This window comes from Ochotona princeps, chromosome 4 (genome assembly GCF_030435755.1).
Source record: "Ochotona princeps isolate mOchPri1 chromosome 4, mOchPri1.hap1, whole genome shotgun sequence".
Lineage (NCBI taxonomy): Eukaryota > Metazoa > Chordata > Mammalia > Lagomorpha > Ochotonidae > Ochotona > Ochotona princeps.
Genome location: NC_080835.1, coordinates 17,896,854 through 17,914,191, shown reverse-complemented (window position 1 = coordinate 17,914,191; position 17,338 = coordinate 17,896,854). Strand labels below are relative to the sequence as shown.

The 17,338-nt window shown below is 43.4% G+C and overlaps 1 protein-coding gene across 2 annotated transcripts in view; it reads left to right on the top strand.

Annotated features, from left to right (window-relative positions):
* HSD17B12 (hydroxysteroid 17-beta dehydrogenase 12) overlaps window positions 1-17,338 on the top strand; it is a 170,649-nt gene that overhangs the window by 106,915 nt on the left and 46,396 nt on the right. For both annotated transcript variants that reach the window (XM_058663155.1, XM_004585390.3), the window contains exon 4: window positions 894-1,001. In XM_058663155.1, the coding sequence (XP_058519138.1) occupies window positions 894-1,001 (108 nt within the window). The remainder of the gene's footprint in view (window positions 1-893; window positions 1,002-17,338) is intronic.

Genomic DNA, 17,338 nt, shown 5'->3' with positions numbered 1-17,338 from the left:
GAAGAGGGACGGGCACTTCCCCAGTGCCTTCTGAGGGCCAGTAGCTGTGATTTGAGCTTCGTGGCTCGAGTTGAATGGTATTACCTTCATTTTCACAAGACATTGTTGAGATTGAAAGAGGAATTGTGACTTGTACAACATCATGTTGCAAATCGGTGTGGAAATGAGGTTGGTACCCTTGTTGGAGTGAGCTCCAAGCCTGCACTGTCTCCTCCCAGGCGCTGCCTGGGGAAGGCAGGAGTAAACATCACACATTACCTCAGATGGGTTTTGTTTCTCCAGGGTCTCGTTGCGGAAGTTCTTATTTCCATCAGCTCTGTGTGGACCTTAATAGTCCTGTGCAGAGTGGAACACAGAGGTCTTTCTTGTGTCACGATACGGATTTATTGCTGTGCATTGTGTGTGGATTTTCGAATATGTGACTATTAGCTATTAACCAAGCAGTGAAATTACAATAAGATCCCATTCATTTTATTTCCATTTTAATAAGAGAATTTTTAATATATCACTCTTTATGATATTATACAGCCTAAAGAGTTCTTTCTGAAATTATGAAGCATCAGTTTGCAATTAATGTCAGAAAGCCAGTGATACTTAAAGAGTATGTGAATTATGATAAGAATTATGTTTTATTATTTGTGCGTAAGGGTCTGAGAAGTAGTTAGCATGATTGATTTATAAGAGGAGAGATGATTCTGGAACATTCAGCCAGCACTGTGAGGACTTTGGAATTTGTTGGTGCAACTATTGGATTGGCTTTTTCTGATCTTAAAATTAGCCTGGTCTAAATGCCATATCCACAGGCTTGGGGGTGAGGAGTTTGAAAAGTGATAATCCTAATTGCCATGTGTTAATTTTCCCATTTTGTTTTTTCTTTTTTTTTTTCCCCGTAGAAGAGAAATTTAAAGCGGAGACAAGAACTATTGCTGTTGACTTTACATCAGAAGATATTTATGACAAAATTGAAGCGGGCTTGGCAGGACTTGAAATTGGTGTTTTAGGTTTGTATTTTTGCCATGTTTATGGATTTTTCTTGCTTTCCTTATTTGACTTTCACAATAACTATACATTTTCTCTTTGGGTCTTAGGTGTTCAGAGGTAAAATAACTATGAGAAGAAAATTGCTTTATTCCCATTGTTGGTCATTACACAATATTAATGTATATGAATTTGCAGTTTTGTATTTTTCATGATATATTAGCAGCCGTTGTAAAATTTTGGTTATTTCCCTGCCTGCCTGTTTCCCATTCCTTCTGTATACATTTAGATACAGTTATATCGTAATAATCCTTTAAGGTGGCAGTGCTAACCCATTTCCAGTTGAGAAAGTGAAGGCTTAAGAAAGTGTTCCTCTCTTTTTGGCCATTATTACTCCTCTGAGAAGCCCCTTTTTAAGTCATTTTCCTCTCAGTCTCACCCTTCATGAAATTTTAATTTTTGATATCCCCACTACAAATGTTGCTCCCTGAGGAAGGCATGCCCCAGCTGAAATGCATAGAGATCAGGGGTTTGCTTGAGGTCACGTGGAGACTGAGTGGCGCAATGGAAATTTACAAATCTACTACTCTCTTGTTATATCTCACTACTCTCATTACCAAACACTAGACATTTTTGCTGAAATACTGGGACTTTTGAATTTTCTTGTAGAAAATTATAGACACAAAAAATTCACCAGAGGAGCTTAAAATTTTCCTTTTTGTTTTCTGCTTGCTTGTTTGAAGGATAAAGTTACAGAGAGAGAGAGAGATCTTCATCTGCTGTTTACTCTTCAAATGGTCACAATGGCCAGTACTGGGCCAGTTCAAAGCCAGAAACCAAGAGCTACTTCTGGGTCTTCTACATTAGTGCAGGGGCCCAAGGACTTGGGCCATCCTCTGCTGCTTTCCCAGGTGCGTTAGAAGGGAGATGGATCGCAAGTGGAGCAGCCAGGATGCCTGCACGCAGGCAGGGGCTTAACCCTCCAACACCATGGCGCCAGCCCCCACCAGAAACACTCTGAGAGAAAAATGAGCTTTGATAGGTTTGCCACCACTTTATTAAAGATTTATATATTTAAAAGGCAGAGTGGCAGGAGAGATTTTTCCATTGTCTGACACATTTCCCAAAAGCCTGTAACCACTAGCAATAATCAAGGCCCAACCCTGCAGCATGGAACTCCACCTGGGTCTCTCACATGGGTGACACAGGCCCACACACCAGAACCATTTTCAGTTGCTTCCCTCAACGTTCTAGCGTGGAGTTGGGCAAGAAGAGGAGCAGTGAGGACTCATCAGGGCTCTGATGTGGGATGCCAGCCACACAAGCAGTGACATTGCCTGCCTGCCTGCAGTGCCAGCCCAAGTTTTCCACCATCTTTTGGCAATCATTTCTGGAAAACGACAGGGTATATATAATTTAGAAAAACTGTGCCTCTTCTCTGTATCTTTTTATTCCACTGCCTACGATAAGAACATGATAATCACCATTGTTTACTTCATTGGTCTCTAAAAGTGAAAAAAGTAAGAAAAATGTCAATATTTCTGTGTTCTAAAGGTCCGTCTTTCTCCCTCATAGTTTAGAAGAACTGTCTTTAAATGACTTCTCGATCAGCCGATCAGAGTACTCTTAGCCTTGCAGTTAATTGTGGCCTTGACATGCTTTCTTTTCCAGTTCCTGGTCCACATCACATATCGGCACGCTTCATCTACCCACACTACTAATTCCTCACTTGATAGGAAAGAAAGCCCATTCCCAAAGGGGGAATGAAACCACACATCTGATTCTTGCCTTTGTACCTGCAAGTACTGTAAATGCGCCCGTATGTATCCTCGAGCTTTTTGTAAGTTTCTCTTGCTCAGCCTGGACCTGGAGTCCGTGAGCACCACAAACGACCGCAGGAATCTGGGCTGTTTTTAAGCTCCCAAATTGTCAGCTGTAGCGTAACAGCATAGACATAGCCCTAGTCTGTCCTGACTCACATAGAAACTCGGGATGGAAACTGGCTCAGATAGGAGAAAGGATTGAGGATCCTGAATGAAGAGAGACCAGGCAAATCTTATTATTTGATTTGAACTCTTGTTCTTGGAGAATGATGTATTGTTTAGAAGGAGCTTGATTCTTCACAGTTCTCAGCTTCGCATACATGTTAGCTCATTTTCATTGGTTAATGGTGAAGCTGTGACCATGATATTCGAGGCAGGAGGTGTTGGACATCACTTGACCAGCTGGGACTGGAGCCCTGTGTGAGGTGCACTGCAGCTTTTCTCTCTTGACCCAGGAAGGCTTAGACAGAGAGCAGATTGTTAGGGATGACAAGATGAGGCACATGGTTCCCAAGCACTCCTGCCTTGCTATTTGAGTGCTAGAGCTACATCAGTACGTCCACACCACTGATACTGAGACAGAAAGGACGGGGGTCTTTCCAGGCCTCACGCAAATGGAATTGTTGTTCTAGCAGACCAGCTTTTACGGAGGTTACAATTGGTAAGTTAGCAGTTTGTACCCATTAGCAGTTTGTACCCACTAAAGATACAACAATGACCACAAATTATACTGCATCATTTATGTAGTGTAATGTTGTAATATGAAAGGCAACACTGAACAAAGCGTTCACCTATGAGATAGTGTTTCAAGAATCTAAGAGTGGAATGTAATATAAGGGTACTTCAAAATGTTTGGGAAAATGAAATTGAAATATAAAAACAATATATATACAAACTTTATTTCCCATGAGCTCCATCAAATTCAGGATACTTTTGCAGGGATACACCAACCCAAAGAGCTGAAGGTCCTAGGAATTTAACCACGTCACTACAGTCTTACTTGAATGAGAAAGGGGATGGGAGAAATATTTTAAAATTAGAAAACGAGAAAAAGTTAATAGGAGTCCCATCCAAATCGTTAAGCGGCAGGGGCAGAGGGAGGGATGGCTGGAGTTGTGGAGCAGTGGGTGAGCCTGCCTGTGTTACCTGCATCTGTCTGTGCTCTGGTTCAAGTCCTGGCTGCTCAGCTTCATACACAATGCCCTGCTAATGCTCCGGAGAAACCAGCAGAATGTGACCCTGGGACTTGAAACCCTGTCCTGCACTTGGAAGACCTGGATGCAGTTCCAGGTTCCTGGCCTAATCAAGGTTGCCTCAGCCCCCTGGCCATTGCAGTCTCACAAAATTACCCCAATGTGGTGAGTGTAGTGAGCAGGGTTTTTGTCATGGAGGAGAAGGACTCTGCGATGAAGCTTTCCCAGGTGTTTTTCTCCTACAGTTTTGGCTTTCTGAAAGCAATCTTCCAATTAAGCAAATGTTGATATTCTTTAATTCTTGAAGCCAACAAGCAGCGTTCCCTTGCTCTTGACTTGTCCGCTTTGGCACTGGCTGTGCCTCTCCTGCTTGTTGGTAACCACTGCTTTGATCGTGCTTTGTCTTCGGAACAGTGCTGGTACAACCACGTTTCATGTCCTGTTTCAAGTCTTCAGAAATGCCTCGAGATCCTGATCGTCGGTGCTTAAAATGTCCCTTGAAAGTTCAGCAGGCAGCTAATGTGGGTACAACTGGTTCTGGCAGCCAGCAAACGGACAGTTTGTTTCGCTTTAATTTTTCAGTTAGTATCTTGTGGCTGAATCAGTTGAGATAGATGTGGTTTTGGCCGTTGTTGGTTCTTTTCAGTTAAGGCACCAACAAGTCTTTTTGCCTTGCAAATTCATGTGTAAGATCTGCTGCATTTGGCTTCATCTTCAACATCATCTTGTTCCTTCCTAGAAATGAGTGACCATTTGTAAGAAGATTTGAAAAGTCAGTATTATTGAAAATACATAAATTCTATTTAAAATTAATAAATAAAACAGCAATAGCTTCAGCACTCGTCCACTCACCTTCACCATAGATTTGGTTTTGGCCCTTGCTTCAGTTTTAACAAAATTCTTATTGCTCTGAGATTCTTTCCAAATTAATCTTACCCTTCTTAGTGCCTCAAACTAGATCTTGTTTAGACATGTTGTAGCAGTCAGTACAAGTTTATTTTGGTGCAAAAAAAGAAATTGAAATTCATGATTAGCTTTTTCAGAAGACGCAATTTCCATGAACTGTCTGGAGGCCCTTCATGCAAGTCTAAAAGGTGAAAGGGGTCTTGAGACAAATGTGACTAGGCCTAGTCAGTGGGGTAGCAAAAAAGAAGACCCCAAAAATATTTAGGAAGTGGATGAAGCAGGCTTTGGTACTAATTTGCGGGCAGGATTAAGCAGCAGAGAGAACTGGGCTGACTGAGGTTTCTGACTTGAGCACCTGAATCAAGTGCCGTTAACCAAAAGGGGCTCCGTAAAGAAGAACCTTGGAGGGAGTGGCGATCGCCGAGGTTTGGAGTCTGCCGGGGTGTTCACATGGGCTCCCCGATGGTTGGATGTGTAGATCCAGATTTCAATAGAGCTCTGGCAGAAGATCCAGCTTGAAGATTGGACAGCTATGAGTAGAAGTCTCGTTGAAGCCATGAGGCTGGAGATCATGTGGGAAACTGGAACGCTCACTTCCTGCGTGGAACAGGCACTGAGAAGGATGCCCTGCCTTCCTCCACCACACACAAGCAGAACAGTGTCCAGTAGAAATAACATGAGCCGAAAATGGGATTTATACTTCCATAGTAGCCACCTTTTTTTCAAAACTTAAAGTCTATTTTAATGTTGTGTTTTCTCTTAAACCACCCTATCCAAAATATCATTTTAGCATGTAAGCATTTTAAGGAGTTGTTTAAATATGTTGCTTATTTGGTGCTAAGTCTTTGAAATCTGGTGTGTATTTTACATTTATAGCATACCTAATTTAAGACTAGCCACATTTTAGTGGCTACTACGTAGACTACGTCAGCTCTAGTTCATCTTGGCCGTCTGTCATTCAAGGACCATTTTGTGGGTGTTTTTTTTAAGATTTATTTATTTTTATTGGGAAGGCGGATATACGTAGAGGAGGAGAAACAGAGAAGATCTTCCTTCCGATGGTTCACTCCCCATGTGACCACAACAGCTGGAGCTGAGCAAATCTGAAGCCAGGAGCCAGGTGCTCTTCCAGGTCTCCCATGCGGGTGCAGGGTCCCAAAGATTTGGACCACCCTCGACTGCTTTCCCAGGCCACAAGCAGGGAGCTGGATGGGAAGCAGGGTTGCTGGGATTAGAACCGGAGACCATATGGGATCCTGGGGCACGCAAGGCGAAGACCTTAACCACTGCACCACCGTGCTGGGCCCTCAAGGGCCATGCTGTAAGGTTGAGGCATTTCTGATCACTGCTTGGAAAGAGGAGGGCTCTGATACTGCCCCCTCGTGGGCAAAATCACGAATGCAGCTCAGCGTTGTCCAGTGTAGTTGAAAATTTCCCACAGCTGAAAATCATTGGTCCCAAACATTAGCTGTACTAAATTGTTTTATAGTTACATTGTCACTTAGGATTCCTGACTCAATACTTAATGAAACATCAGTATTTAAATTTTGATTTCTAGTTGACTACAGATAAATAATAAAAATAACGGCAGCTAGCATGTAGTAGCACTTTCTCACACATTATCCTATCAGCTGAACCGTAAATTGAGTTTTTTCCTAACTCTAGTACAAACCTTTGCTTAATCCTAAGCTTTATATAATCATCATTGACTTCTGTCTTCTGTTACCAGATATCTACTCACATAGTGCCCTGAAATTTTTATTTGCCATGTTCACGGTTATTATTATTATTTGAAAAGCAGAAAGGCAGAATTAATGCTTCTCTCTGTGCTGGCTCACTCCCCAGAGACCCTCCGCAGCTGGTCCTGGCCAGGCTGAAGCCAGGAATTCCCAGTGCTCCAAGTCCGTTTGCCACTAGTCGCTGCTTCCCAGGTCAGCAGGAAGCCAGATCAGAAGCAGAGGCAGGCCCAGGGCCTGGGCACGCCAGTGTGGGATGCTGCCATCCCACGTTATGGGCCAAACACCCTGCCCCTTTTCAGTAGTTTTGCAGAAATTGTTGGACTGTTTTGTGAGCTGAATTTTGTCATATGGCTCGGTTATGTGTCAACTCTGACCTTAGGGTTCTTTCTCTAATGTCGGGATAATGCTTTGGAACATGTGGGCAGGTCTGGTATTTAATTCTCTTTTAATGATTACCTGAATTTTTTGACCCCTTTAATGTCTTTTGTTTTCTTAGTTTTCCTCATCTGGATCTTATACTCACATTTATGCCTTGTAAGGGTAAAATAATCTTTTTCATTCTCATTTCTCCTTGGTTTAATGCAAGGCTCATTTTGTAATACCCCTCCAAAATTATCTATGCATGGAATGCCATCTAGCAAGACCCAGAAATGCATATTAAGTCACAGAATTTTTTTCTCCTGAGTATTGATCAAACTAGTTGTGACAAAAAAGGACAAATATATCAGTGTACACTGCATTTGAGTAACATAAGAACCAAACCGCACTCAGTGCTTAATGAAGAAAATGAATATTTTCAAAATTACAAAGGGAAATGCTAATGCCCTTGGTCATGAAAAAATATATGAGTGGAAAGAAAATAGCAATAAGTTGCTTGAATTGATACTGAAAAGACACTGTTAACTTGATGCAGCTCTAAACTCTGAAGGTTGGGAAGTTAGAGTTTTAACTCTGTTATATAAAAAAGTCAACATCTTCTGTCTTTCTGGAAAATTGCCAGGAGACACAAATTTCAGAAAGCTTATAAAACTTCAAGTATTTAGAGAAAATGACGTTCTTACTGCTTTCAGTAAGCAAGCAGTTGGTTAATAGAATGCGATCACTCCAACGCTGGCTCGATTCCCCAGGAGAGACTCATGTGTGCTGCAGACTGGTTTAGAGGACTTTGCACAATGCATCTCAGGGAGGCGTAATTTACCAAGGCCAGAGGAGTAGCCTTGGTTTGGAAATATGTCACAGACAATGCTTATTTTCAAATTCCGCTACTATGATTTTCTTAAACTTTTTTTTAAAAGAAATTCTTTATTCTAGGAGAAGGAGAAGTACTCATGTGAAAATTTAGCTGCTATGTTTGTGATTCATTTTAAAAAGAAATGAAATCAGAGCTCCATTTGAGCTCTTACTGCATCCCAGACAAGAATTTTCACGCGTCAGAGTCTTGCAATGTCCTTCCTACCTGTGGTGTCTGGTTTCTATGAATTGTAGAATAAAGAGAATGAATTGGTACAAAGTGACCTAGGTGACCAAACTGTCTTAGTAGTTTCAGAATTTTAGTCATCTATGGACATTTTTTTTTAGCCCTCTCCATGTGTGTTCATAATTTGGAGAAACTAATTTAAAGAAAAAAATCTTAATATTGTTTATGTAGTCAAGAGGGATGCAGGCCTCTGATTAGGGTTGGGAGAGCTGAGGCTTGTAGAAAGGTGAGTGAGACTAATGTTTCAGTTCTTTTTATTCTCCTGGTCGGGGCGGGGGGGGGGGGGGCGGAAAGGCAGGGGCAGCCCCTTGCTGCCATAGCTACATCAGCACCTGGGGATTGGGAAGTCATTTAATGATGCCTTAGAGACACTGATATGGGTGCTAACATAAGGGGTTTTGATAGTTCTGAGACCTTGTTGGCTTTGTTTCACCCAGGTTGAAAGAAATCTTTCCAAGGTCTCCTTGTTGACCAAGTTCCTCTCAGTTTACATGCACAGCCCGAGACAGCTGCTGCAAAACTTAGCTCGGACAGTTGTCCATTCTGTTCTGCTTTCCATCCTCTGACAAGGCGCTCAACAGCCTCTGTTAGCCTCGATGAGCTGACTGTCATGTCCCATGTGTGTATCTGGACCTGCTGTCCTGCGCAGGCATCAACACTTGGGGAAACCCAGTCCTGATACCTGCACTCCCAAGGTCAGACCACATGTCGTGATTTTTCCATGTGGCTGGGATTTGAGTTCAGCAATCTAGTTGAGGAATCCACTAGAAACCTTGCCTGAGGTGACCTCAGATTTGACTCTTGCAGGGGGAGCTGCTTGTAATAGGTTCTGGTTCAGTCTGTCACCTGCACCAGCAAGTGCAACATACTGGTAGACACAGCTGTCTGGTCAGTTCCACCCTTGGCCCCATCTCTCAGTGAACTCACAGCTGCTGTGGCCTACCTAGCCTGGCCTACTAATGGGTGCTGCATCCCATCGTGGCTTGGCCTGCCCCTAGCCCTGGCTGTCTATTCACGATTGGGAGCTGCACGCTAGCAGAGGAGTTTCCCAAGTTCCCCTACCAGACCTGATCCCAGCCCCACATCTCTCCTGTGCTGGCAGGTGCTATGACCCAGCCTGATAATGAGTCCTGGCATTTGCCAGTGAGTGCTACAGTGTAGCCTAGCCTGGCCCATCCCAAGACCCTACTTTCCTGGGACCCAGCAGTTGCTGTAGCCTAGCCCAGAAGCCTCATTTTAATATCAGGCATATTTATGGACATTAAAATTAGTGAAAGTTGGCATAGGCCTTATTATGCTTTCCCTCTGTGACCTTTATAAGCAAATGCATGCCCCACTAATATACTTATAGTTTTTCTTTATTGAGAGAGAGAGACTGTATCAACACTCCCATTGGCTAGCCCACTCTCCAAATATCATAGGGCTTAAGACCCAAATCGGAAGCCAGGAACTCAATCTGTATGTCCCACAAGAATGGCAGGGGCTGGGCTGGGATAGACAGACCAGACTAAGCAAGGCTACAACACCTGCGCGCTGCATGTGGACTAGATCAGGGAAAAGCCAGGCTGGGCTGATTATTCCTGCTGGTGCAAGCATAAATTAGAGTGGGTGAGGTATGTTTGGGCATAGCCGCAGCATCAGCTGGCAGAAGCTGGCACTGGGGACTAATTCTGTCAAGTCAAATCACAGGACCACCTAAAGAGTGCATAAACCGGGACAGAGAGACCTGGGAGGGAAAAAGTGGGTTCCCCCTTCTTGGGTCACTATTCCCGTGGGAGGGCATGAAAACTAGGATGGGGGCTGGGATGGCTAGATAAAGAGGCACTCAACAACATCCGTGAGGGCTGGATGGTTGAGTTGGTTAGATAGAACTAAGCTTTAATACCCATTAACAAGTACAAGATCCAAATGGGATGGGGGACAGACTGGTCTTCTGCTACACATACTGGCAAACCAGGGTAGGGGGCGGGCCTGGTGGGGGTGATTGTGGGTCGCCCCGACTAGGCTGCAGCTCCCACTGGTTGATGTAAGGGCCGAACCAGACTGGATTGCAACACCCATTGGTTCCAGTGCAACTCGGGACCGAAAACAGAACCAACCCAGCAATTGAAACCACCAGCTGATCGGGGTGATGGACTGTGCCGGGCCCTGTGCTTGCTAGAACATACAAGAAACTAGTCTGGGAATACCTCAAAGTTTCTTTGGAGATCTCCCCAATCGAACTGCTGGACTCAGAACTCTAATCAAGAAAAGACAGAAGACAGAGCAGATCAATCATTCATCTCAGCTATATGTTGGCAGCGAAATATGGGGCAAACGGAGACTTTATGATGGACCATATCAATCAGTGGACGACCTCATCGAGCGAAACTGGCAGCGATTCATAACTGGAGAACTATTAAAACCACTTGAGCAAATATCTCAGAGCATGCCCCACATCCGGGGACTTGGGGTGGGCGGGAAAACGGGTGGGGCTTCTCCTTCAATATCCCCCTTTACCTCAGATACATGATGGAAACAATAGGGACATAATAGTATTACCCACTTCCCTATACCCCCTCAACCTTTTTTTTTTCTTTCTTTAACCGTAATTAACTATGTAAAGATTGTCAATAACAATACAATAAAATAGATTAAAAAAAAAAAAAGAATGGCAGGGGTTCAGCCATTGAGCCATCACCTCTGTCTCCCAGGGTCTGTATTAACACAAAGCTGGGACCAGGGACAGGAGCTGGGATGGAATCCAGGCACTCTGACATGGGATGTGGCCATCTGACCAGTGCTAGTCCAAATGCATGTCCTGGTGAGCTATTTTTGATTAATGTTCATCCCTTCTCAGCTGAATGCAAATTTTGCTTTCCTTGCCCATACAACCACTTTCCCTCATTAAACCTTATGGATTTGAGAAACCAATTGTATTGGATTTTTCTCCCCTACAATCTAGTAGGGTAGAAGGGTAGTTAGATCAGAAACATTCATCAGAATTTGGATCAATCAATTCTGTCTCCACACTTACTTGAGTTTTGGAAGTTTTTTAAGCGAAGTAGTATTAGTTACTTGGGAAAAGGGTTAATTTATTCCAGATAGCCCACTCCTAGGCAATTAAGTTGGGATTTAGAAATAACTTCTCCAAAGGGTCAAAGGAAAAATATGAATAGACATAGCCCTGGGAGAAGGAACTGGGAGTCTCCTGGCGGTGTCCTGGAGAAGGCCTTTCTAGAATTGCTTAGAAGGGAGAAGAACTGAGCGCACTGGGAAGTGATTTGGCTCCCAGTGCCAGTTGATTTGAGGAAGCTAAGAATAGAAGAATCTTAGTTTATCAGAGGATTTGGAAACATGTAAAGCTACAGCTTCTGTTCCTGCAAGTTTCAGGAACTTTAGCAATTAGTTTTAAATTGCCGCCTTTTGAGATGTAGTATCTATCACTTACATTTTATTAATTTAGAATATCTAATGGATTTACCTGTCGGCTTCTTGCTAGGTCAGTTGACCTGAGGAAATGGTTCTTTTAGTGAAAGACGTGGAAGGATTGTTTTGAAATGGAGGATAGGCTTCACCAGGAATTTATGGTGTTAAAATTGATGATAACTGGATTATTGAGCTAGGGGAAGCACAAAAGATAGTTGAAACTTAGCATGAGAAAGATGTTAGAAACAAGCAGTCAGTTGGAAACATCTTTGGCTCTTACACCGATTGCACAGACAAGAAACAGACTTGCCCAACATTCGACAACTGGTCATTAGCAACTTGCAGGAGATGACTTCAACAACTAGTGAGGTTTCCATAAGACAGGAAACCCTGGGCCCGGCGCCATGGCCTAGTGGCTAAAGTCCTTCCCTTGAACGCGCCGGGATCCCATATGGGTGCTGGTTCTAATCCCGGCAGCTCCACTTCCCATCCAGCTCCCTGCTTGTGCCCTGGGAAAGCAGTCGAGGACGGCCCAAAGCTTTGGGACCCTGTAGGAGACCTGGAAGAAGTTCCTGGTTCCCGGCTTCGGATCAGCGCAGCAGTGGCTGCTGCGGCTCACTTGGGGAGTGAATCATTGGATGGAAGATCTTCCTCTCTGTCTCTCCTTCTCTCTGTATATCTGACTTTGTAATAAAAATAAATAAATAAATAAATCTTTAAAAAAAAAGACAGGAAACCCTGTATCAGGAGCAAATTCTGCAGAGAAAACAAGTGACTTCACTCTGGGGTATGGTGAAAATTTGTGGGGAATCCAAGTGGAGATGCGAGGAGTTAGTTGGATAACTGGGCACAGTTGCCTGGCTGGGCTGGAAGGGAGCCTTCCTTGTGTTGAATGAGGAAGAAGCCTGGCACTGTGTACATAAGTCTTTAAAAAAAAAAAAAACAGGGAATGGCAGGGGTGGCTGCTTTTTGTTTTTTAATATTCTAGGAGACTTGTCCAGAACATTATCAGACTAAGCAAGATGCATTGTAGTTCCATTAGATGTGTTGACCGAGATTGGATTTGTAAAGTGAGCCTAAGACTCTTAGAATTCAAATTTATTTCTTTTCACTAGAAAATCACTTAATGGTATTAATTAAAGCAGAATCTTCCACCAAAAGCTGCATAATTAGCTCTGTGATTTCAGAAATGTAAATAGAAACCAAGTCATGAAACTGAGAAGTGTTACTGCTGTGAGCAAACATTTAACCACTAACCCTGTGCCATACTGCTTTTCCTCATCATCTCTTGTAATGTTGTGTACGACAAATCGCACCTAGTTTTGTTATGAAGGTCACGTAGCAAAGTATAATTAGCCAGTGGAAGAAAGATGTTCTGTTGTGTTGCTTCTGATTCAGTCTCAATGTTTCAATTTCTTTTTTTTTTTTTAAAGATTTATTCATTTTTTTACAGTCGGATATACACAGAGGAGGAGAGACAGAGAGGAAGATCTTCCGTCCGATGATTCACTCCCCAAGTGAGCCACAACGGGCCGATGCGCACCGATCCGATGCTGGGAACCTGGAACCTCTTCCGGGTCTCCCACACGGGTGCAGGGTCCCAAAGCTTTGGGCCGTCCTCAACTGCTTTCCCAGGCCACAAGCAGGGAGCTGGATGGGAAGTGGAGCTGCCGGGATTAGAACCGGCGCCCATATGGGATCCCGGGGCTTTCAAGGGAAGGACTTTAGCCGCTAGGCCACGCCGCCGGGCCCAATGTTTCAATTTCTGATTAAAGGCACTGCAAATTTAAGCCTTATAAACTCTCTTTTATTTGGAAATTGCTACTCACAAGTGTATGAAAACTGTAAAGTTTGCAAAATGTTGTACATAGCGTTCCAAATATCATCTGTCAGAGTATGAACATGTGCTAGCTACAGCAATATGTTAAAGAAGGCAAAGCAGGGATTTTCTCTGCATCATTTTCCACACTGTCTCTATAGGCCGGAAGAATAGATCTGCATGGGGCCAATGTGATGGCTCCACTGGCTCATCCTCCACCTCCAAGTGCCAGAATCCCATATGGGCACCAGTTTGTGTCCCAGCTGCTCCACTTCCCGTCCAACTCCCTGTGAAGGAAGTGAACTTTGGCTCATAAGCCTTGGGATCCTGCACCCATATGGGAGACCAGGAAAAAGCTCCTGGCTCCTGGTTTTGGATTTACTCAACTCTGGCCATTGTGGTCATTTGGGGAGTGAACCCACTCTAGTGCTGGTCAGAATTGTGTACAATAAAATATAGTTCAATAAATGCCTGCATAAATGACCTTACAACAATCACAAGTCTGCCTTCTCCCTTTATTTGCATATCAGTATGGTCTAGGCAGTGAGCTAGAGTTTATGTATATGATCTTATTCAAATCCTGAGGTTATACTCATTCTCTATATATGTGTGTGTATAAATATAGTTTAGGGACTGGTAGTAGTGGAGTCAGTACTGAAAGCTGAGTCTAAAGTGGCAGCATTTTTTTTCCAAGTAGTGTTTAACAATGAACTCCAAGTGGTGGAACTAGACTCATGTGGTAACTGTAACTGAAATGTAGAGTTAATCCTTGGCTGAAAACCCCTGAACACTAGACTTCCAGCTGGGTCTCCCACACAGGTGGTAGTCACCCGAGCACGTGGGCCATCTGCTGCTGCTGCCCCAGCTGCACTCACAGGAAACTGGATCAGAAGCAGGATAACCGGCACTCCAAAATGGGATACTGGTGTCACCAGCGGTGGCTTAACTTGCTGTGCTATGATACTGGCCTCCAGCTTCTTTCAAATGTGATGGCCCAACTGGTGCTGGCACAAGCAGCTGCCATCCTGGCCCCGTGTGGAAGGCCTGGCACCTGGCTCCTGGCTTCAGCCTTGTCCAGCTCCAGCTGTTGAGGCATTTGAGGAGTGAACCAGTGAACAGAGAATTTCTTTGTGTTTATCCATATCACTCTACCTTTCAAATAAATTATATATTTTTTAAAACAAAGAAGAGAATCTTGTTTATTAAGAGTTATTAAAGAACTCCAGTGGGAAATATCTCTCGGGCCTCACTTTTAGAATTCAAGAATACTCACCAATAAGCTATTTAATGCTAATTTAAGATAGTGCCATTTTAGAAGGGATTTTCTGTTGTCTTAGCATTGTTACAACAACCTGTGGCATTGTGTTTGTGAGTCGCGTCATGAATCCTGGAACAGGAGGAAGGGTGTTGCGTGCACCGTTCTTGAGGAGATTAAATGATAATGGGAGTGCTTCCACTCTGGACTCCTACTCAAAGCCTGTTCTCCTTTGGCAATTCACTGACAGCGTTCTGCCTGCTGTTTGGTTGTTGCTGCCACCTAATGTCTCATAATCGAATTGCAGTAGTTTCCCTTTTCCAGAGGATTCCCGCTGTTCTGCCGTTTTGAGAGAGAACTGAAGAGCAGAGAAGTTCAAATTTTCTCTTTCAAAGTAGGATCAGTGAGTCTGCTGAAGTAAAGTGACACTAGACAGATTAATCAGAAAAAAGACATGCACGTGTATTAACCCACACATGTGCATGGCAGCCATGGAAAACAGAACTTTAAAGAGTCAGACGGTTGAAGCTTAAATATCCTCTTCATAGGGAAGCGGGAATGAGGGGGTGTAGGCAGTTTCAGGGGGCAGTAGATGCTGTCTACAGGAGATGAATGGGTACGAAAAAAACAGACCATGGCCTAGGCCGAGGTTTCACTGCACTGGAGGTATGCTGTTTGATTTTCAGTCTCTTTCTCCATGATATGAGTTTAATCTTCCTTGATTAGTGAAGTATCAATAAGAAGATTGAAGGCAAATGTGCTCTTCCTTGGTGGATCCGGTCTTTCAGTAAACAAGGAAACTTCAGAGAAAAACTTCATCTAGCATCTGCTGATGCTTAAGTGCCTTTAATTTAAAATAATCGGCAGCCCAAGGCGCCATGTTTTGCTGTGTCGTTTTGAGAGCCCCAACAACAGTAGCACTTGTTTGTCTCCCTACTCTTGAAGAATGGCTCTCCGGAGCAATTTCCTACAGTGGGAATGTTATGGGCAGGATCTATTACACGAGCAAAAAGTAGAACCAAAAAAAGCAAGAGAGGATTTAGGATTCCTACTCCCTCAGATAGGACAAAGCACCAGCATACACTTGGCATGCACTTCCCACTCTGAAGTTCTGAAAAGCCTCTCCCAGCTTCACTTTTTAATTGTATGTATGCTTTTGTTCATAAAAGCATAGCCCTTCTAGATGACACTATTTCTTGGGACTGAAGTTCTCAGTGTTGAACGTATTTTGCACATTCAGCAGAGGCATTTGTGAATGCAGCTGTAGTCAGAGTGACACCTCTCCACTTCCCTGGGGGCTCATCCTTCCTTAGCTCTGGTTCTTACTTGTGGTACGTGCAAAGATGACAGGTTGAAGGTGTAACTTGCAGAGTTCCCAACCTTAAAAAATCTGGATTTAAAAAGATTTATAATTAGGAACTATCACTGTGGTACATTGTTTTAAGCCACTGCCTGCAGTGCTGACTCTGTATACGAGCTCTGGTTTGAATCCTGGCTTCTCCATTTCTGATTCGGCACACTGTTCATGTATGCCCAGAAAGAGCAGCGGCAGATGGTCCAAGTACTCGGGTCTTCTCAGTTCACCCGGGGGACCTGGGCCTTGGTGTCAACCTGGCACAGCCTTAGTCATAATGGCCATTTGAGGAGTGAGCCAGTTGGAAGGGGTGTGTGTGTGTGTGTGTGCGTCATGTGCACGTGTGTCTTTTTCATGCTCTGTGTAACAGCCTTTCGAATAAATGTTTTTTTAAATGAAAGATTCTTAATTATACTGTTTGATTTTATTTAGTATTTTGAAATGTAACATTAATAGTTCCATGAGCTAGGAAGAAATCTAAAGAAAAATGTCTAGCTGTGGAAGAGTGAAGGAAGGTAGAATTTGCTGTACATTCTTCATTTTTAAAGAATAGCCTGACAAATGCAATTTGGCAAAAATATTTACTTGAGGATTCTGTTATCATAGACTGACTTCATAAAGAGTGTTTCTTTGATGTGCAGCATTTTCATAGACCTTTTGGATATTGCTGCTTTCTCTTAGTCACACTCTAAATTAATGATTCACCCTTTATCATTTTTGTGGGGTGGAAGTGAAATCAATTGAACAAAGTCTGATCTTAGTTTGGGTTTATTCTTAGCACATCTTCTACAGAGTTGATTCCTAGGCTCCCCAGTGTAGTGACACCCACCATTTTTATTCAAGTAAAAATGTGTTTGAATCTGCTATCCCTACTCAAATAAGACAGTTGACTGTTCTGTCCTGTGCCCACCTATTTTCAGACTGGTTTCAAGACTTTCTAATTCATTTGGCAAGTAAAATATTAAGACTTGCAGTGTCCAGGAGAACTGCCTTATAGCAAAATATAGAACCTTGGTTCAGTTCCTTTTTCTACTGATTTTTTTTTAAAGATTTATTTGTTTTTATGGGAAAGGTAGATTTACAGAGGGAAGGAGAGACAAAGAGAAAGATCTTCCCATCTGCTGGTTCACTCCCCAAATGGCTTCAGCAGCCAGAGCTGAACTGAGCTGAAGCCAGGAGCTAGGAGCTTCTTCCAGGTCTCCTAACGCAGGTGCAGGGTTGCAGGGCTTTGGGTCATCCTCAACTGCGTTCCCAGGCCACAAGTGGGGAGCTGGATGGGAAGTAGAGTAGCTGGCTCATGAACCTGCACCCCTGGGGGATCCTGGCACTTACAAGGTGAGATTTAGCCAGGCCCTTGTCTACTAATTTTGTTAGCCTATTGGAAAA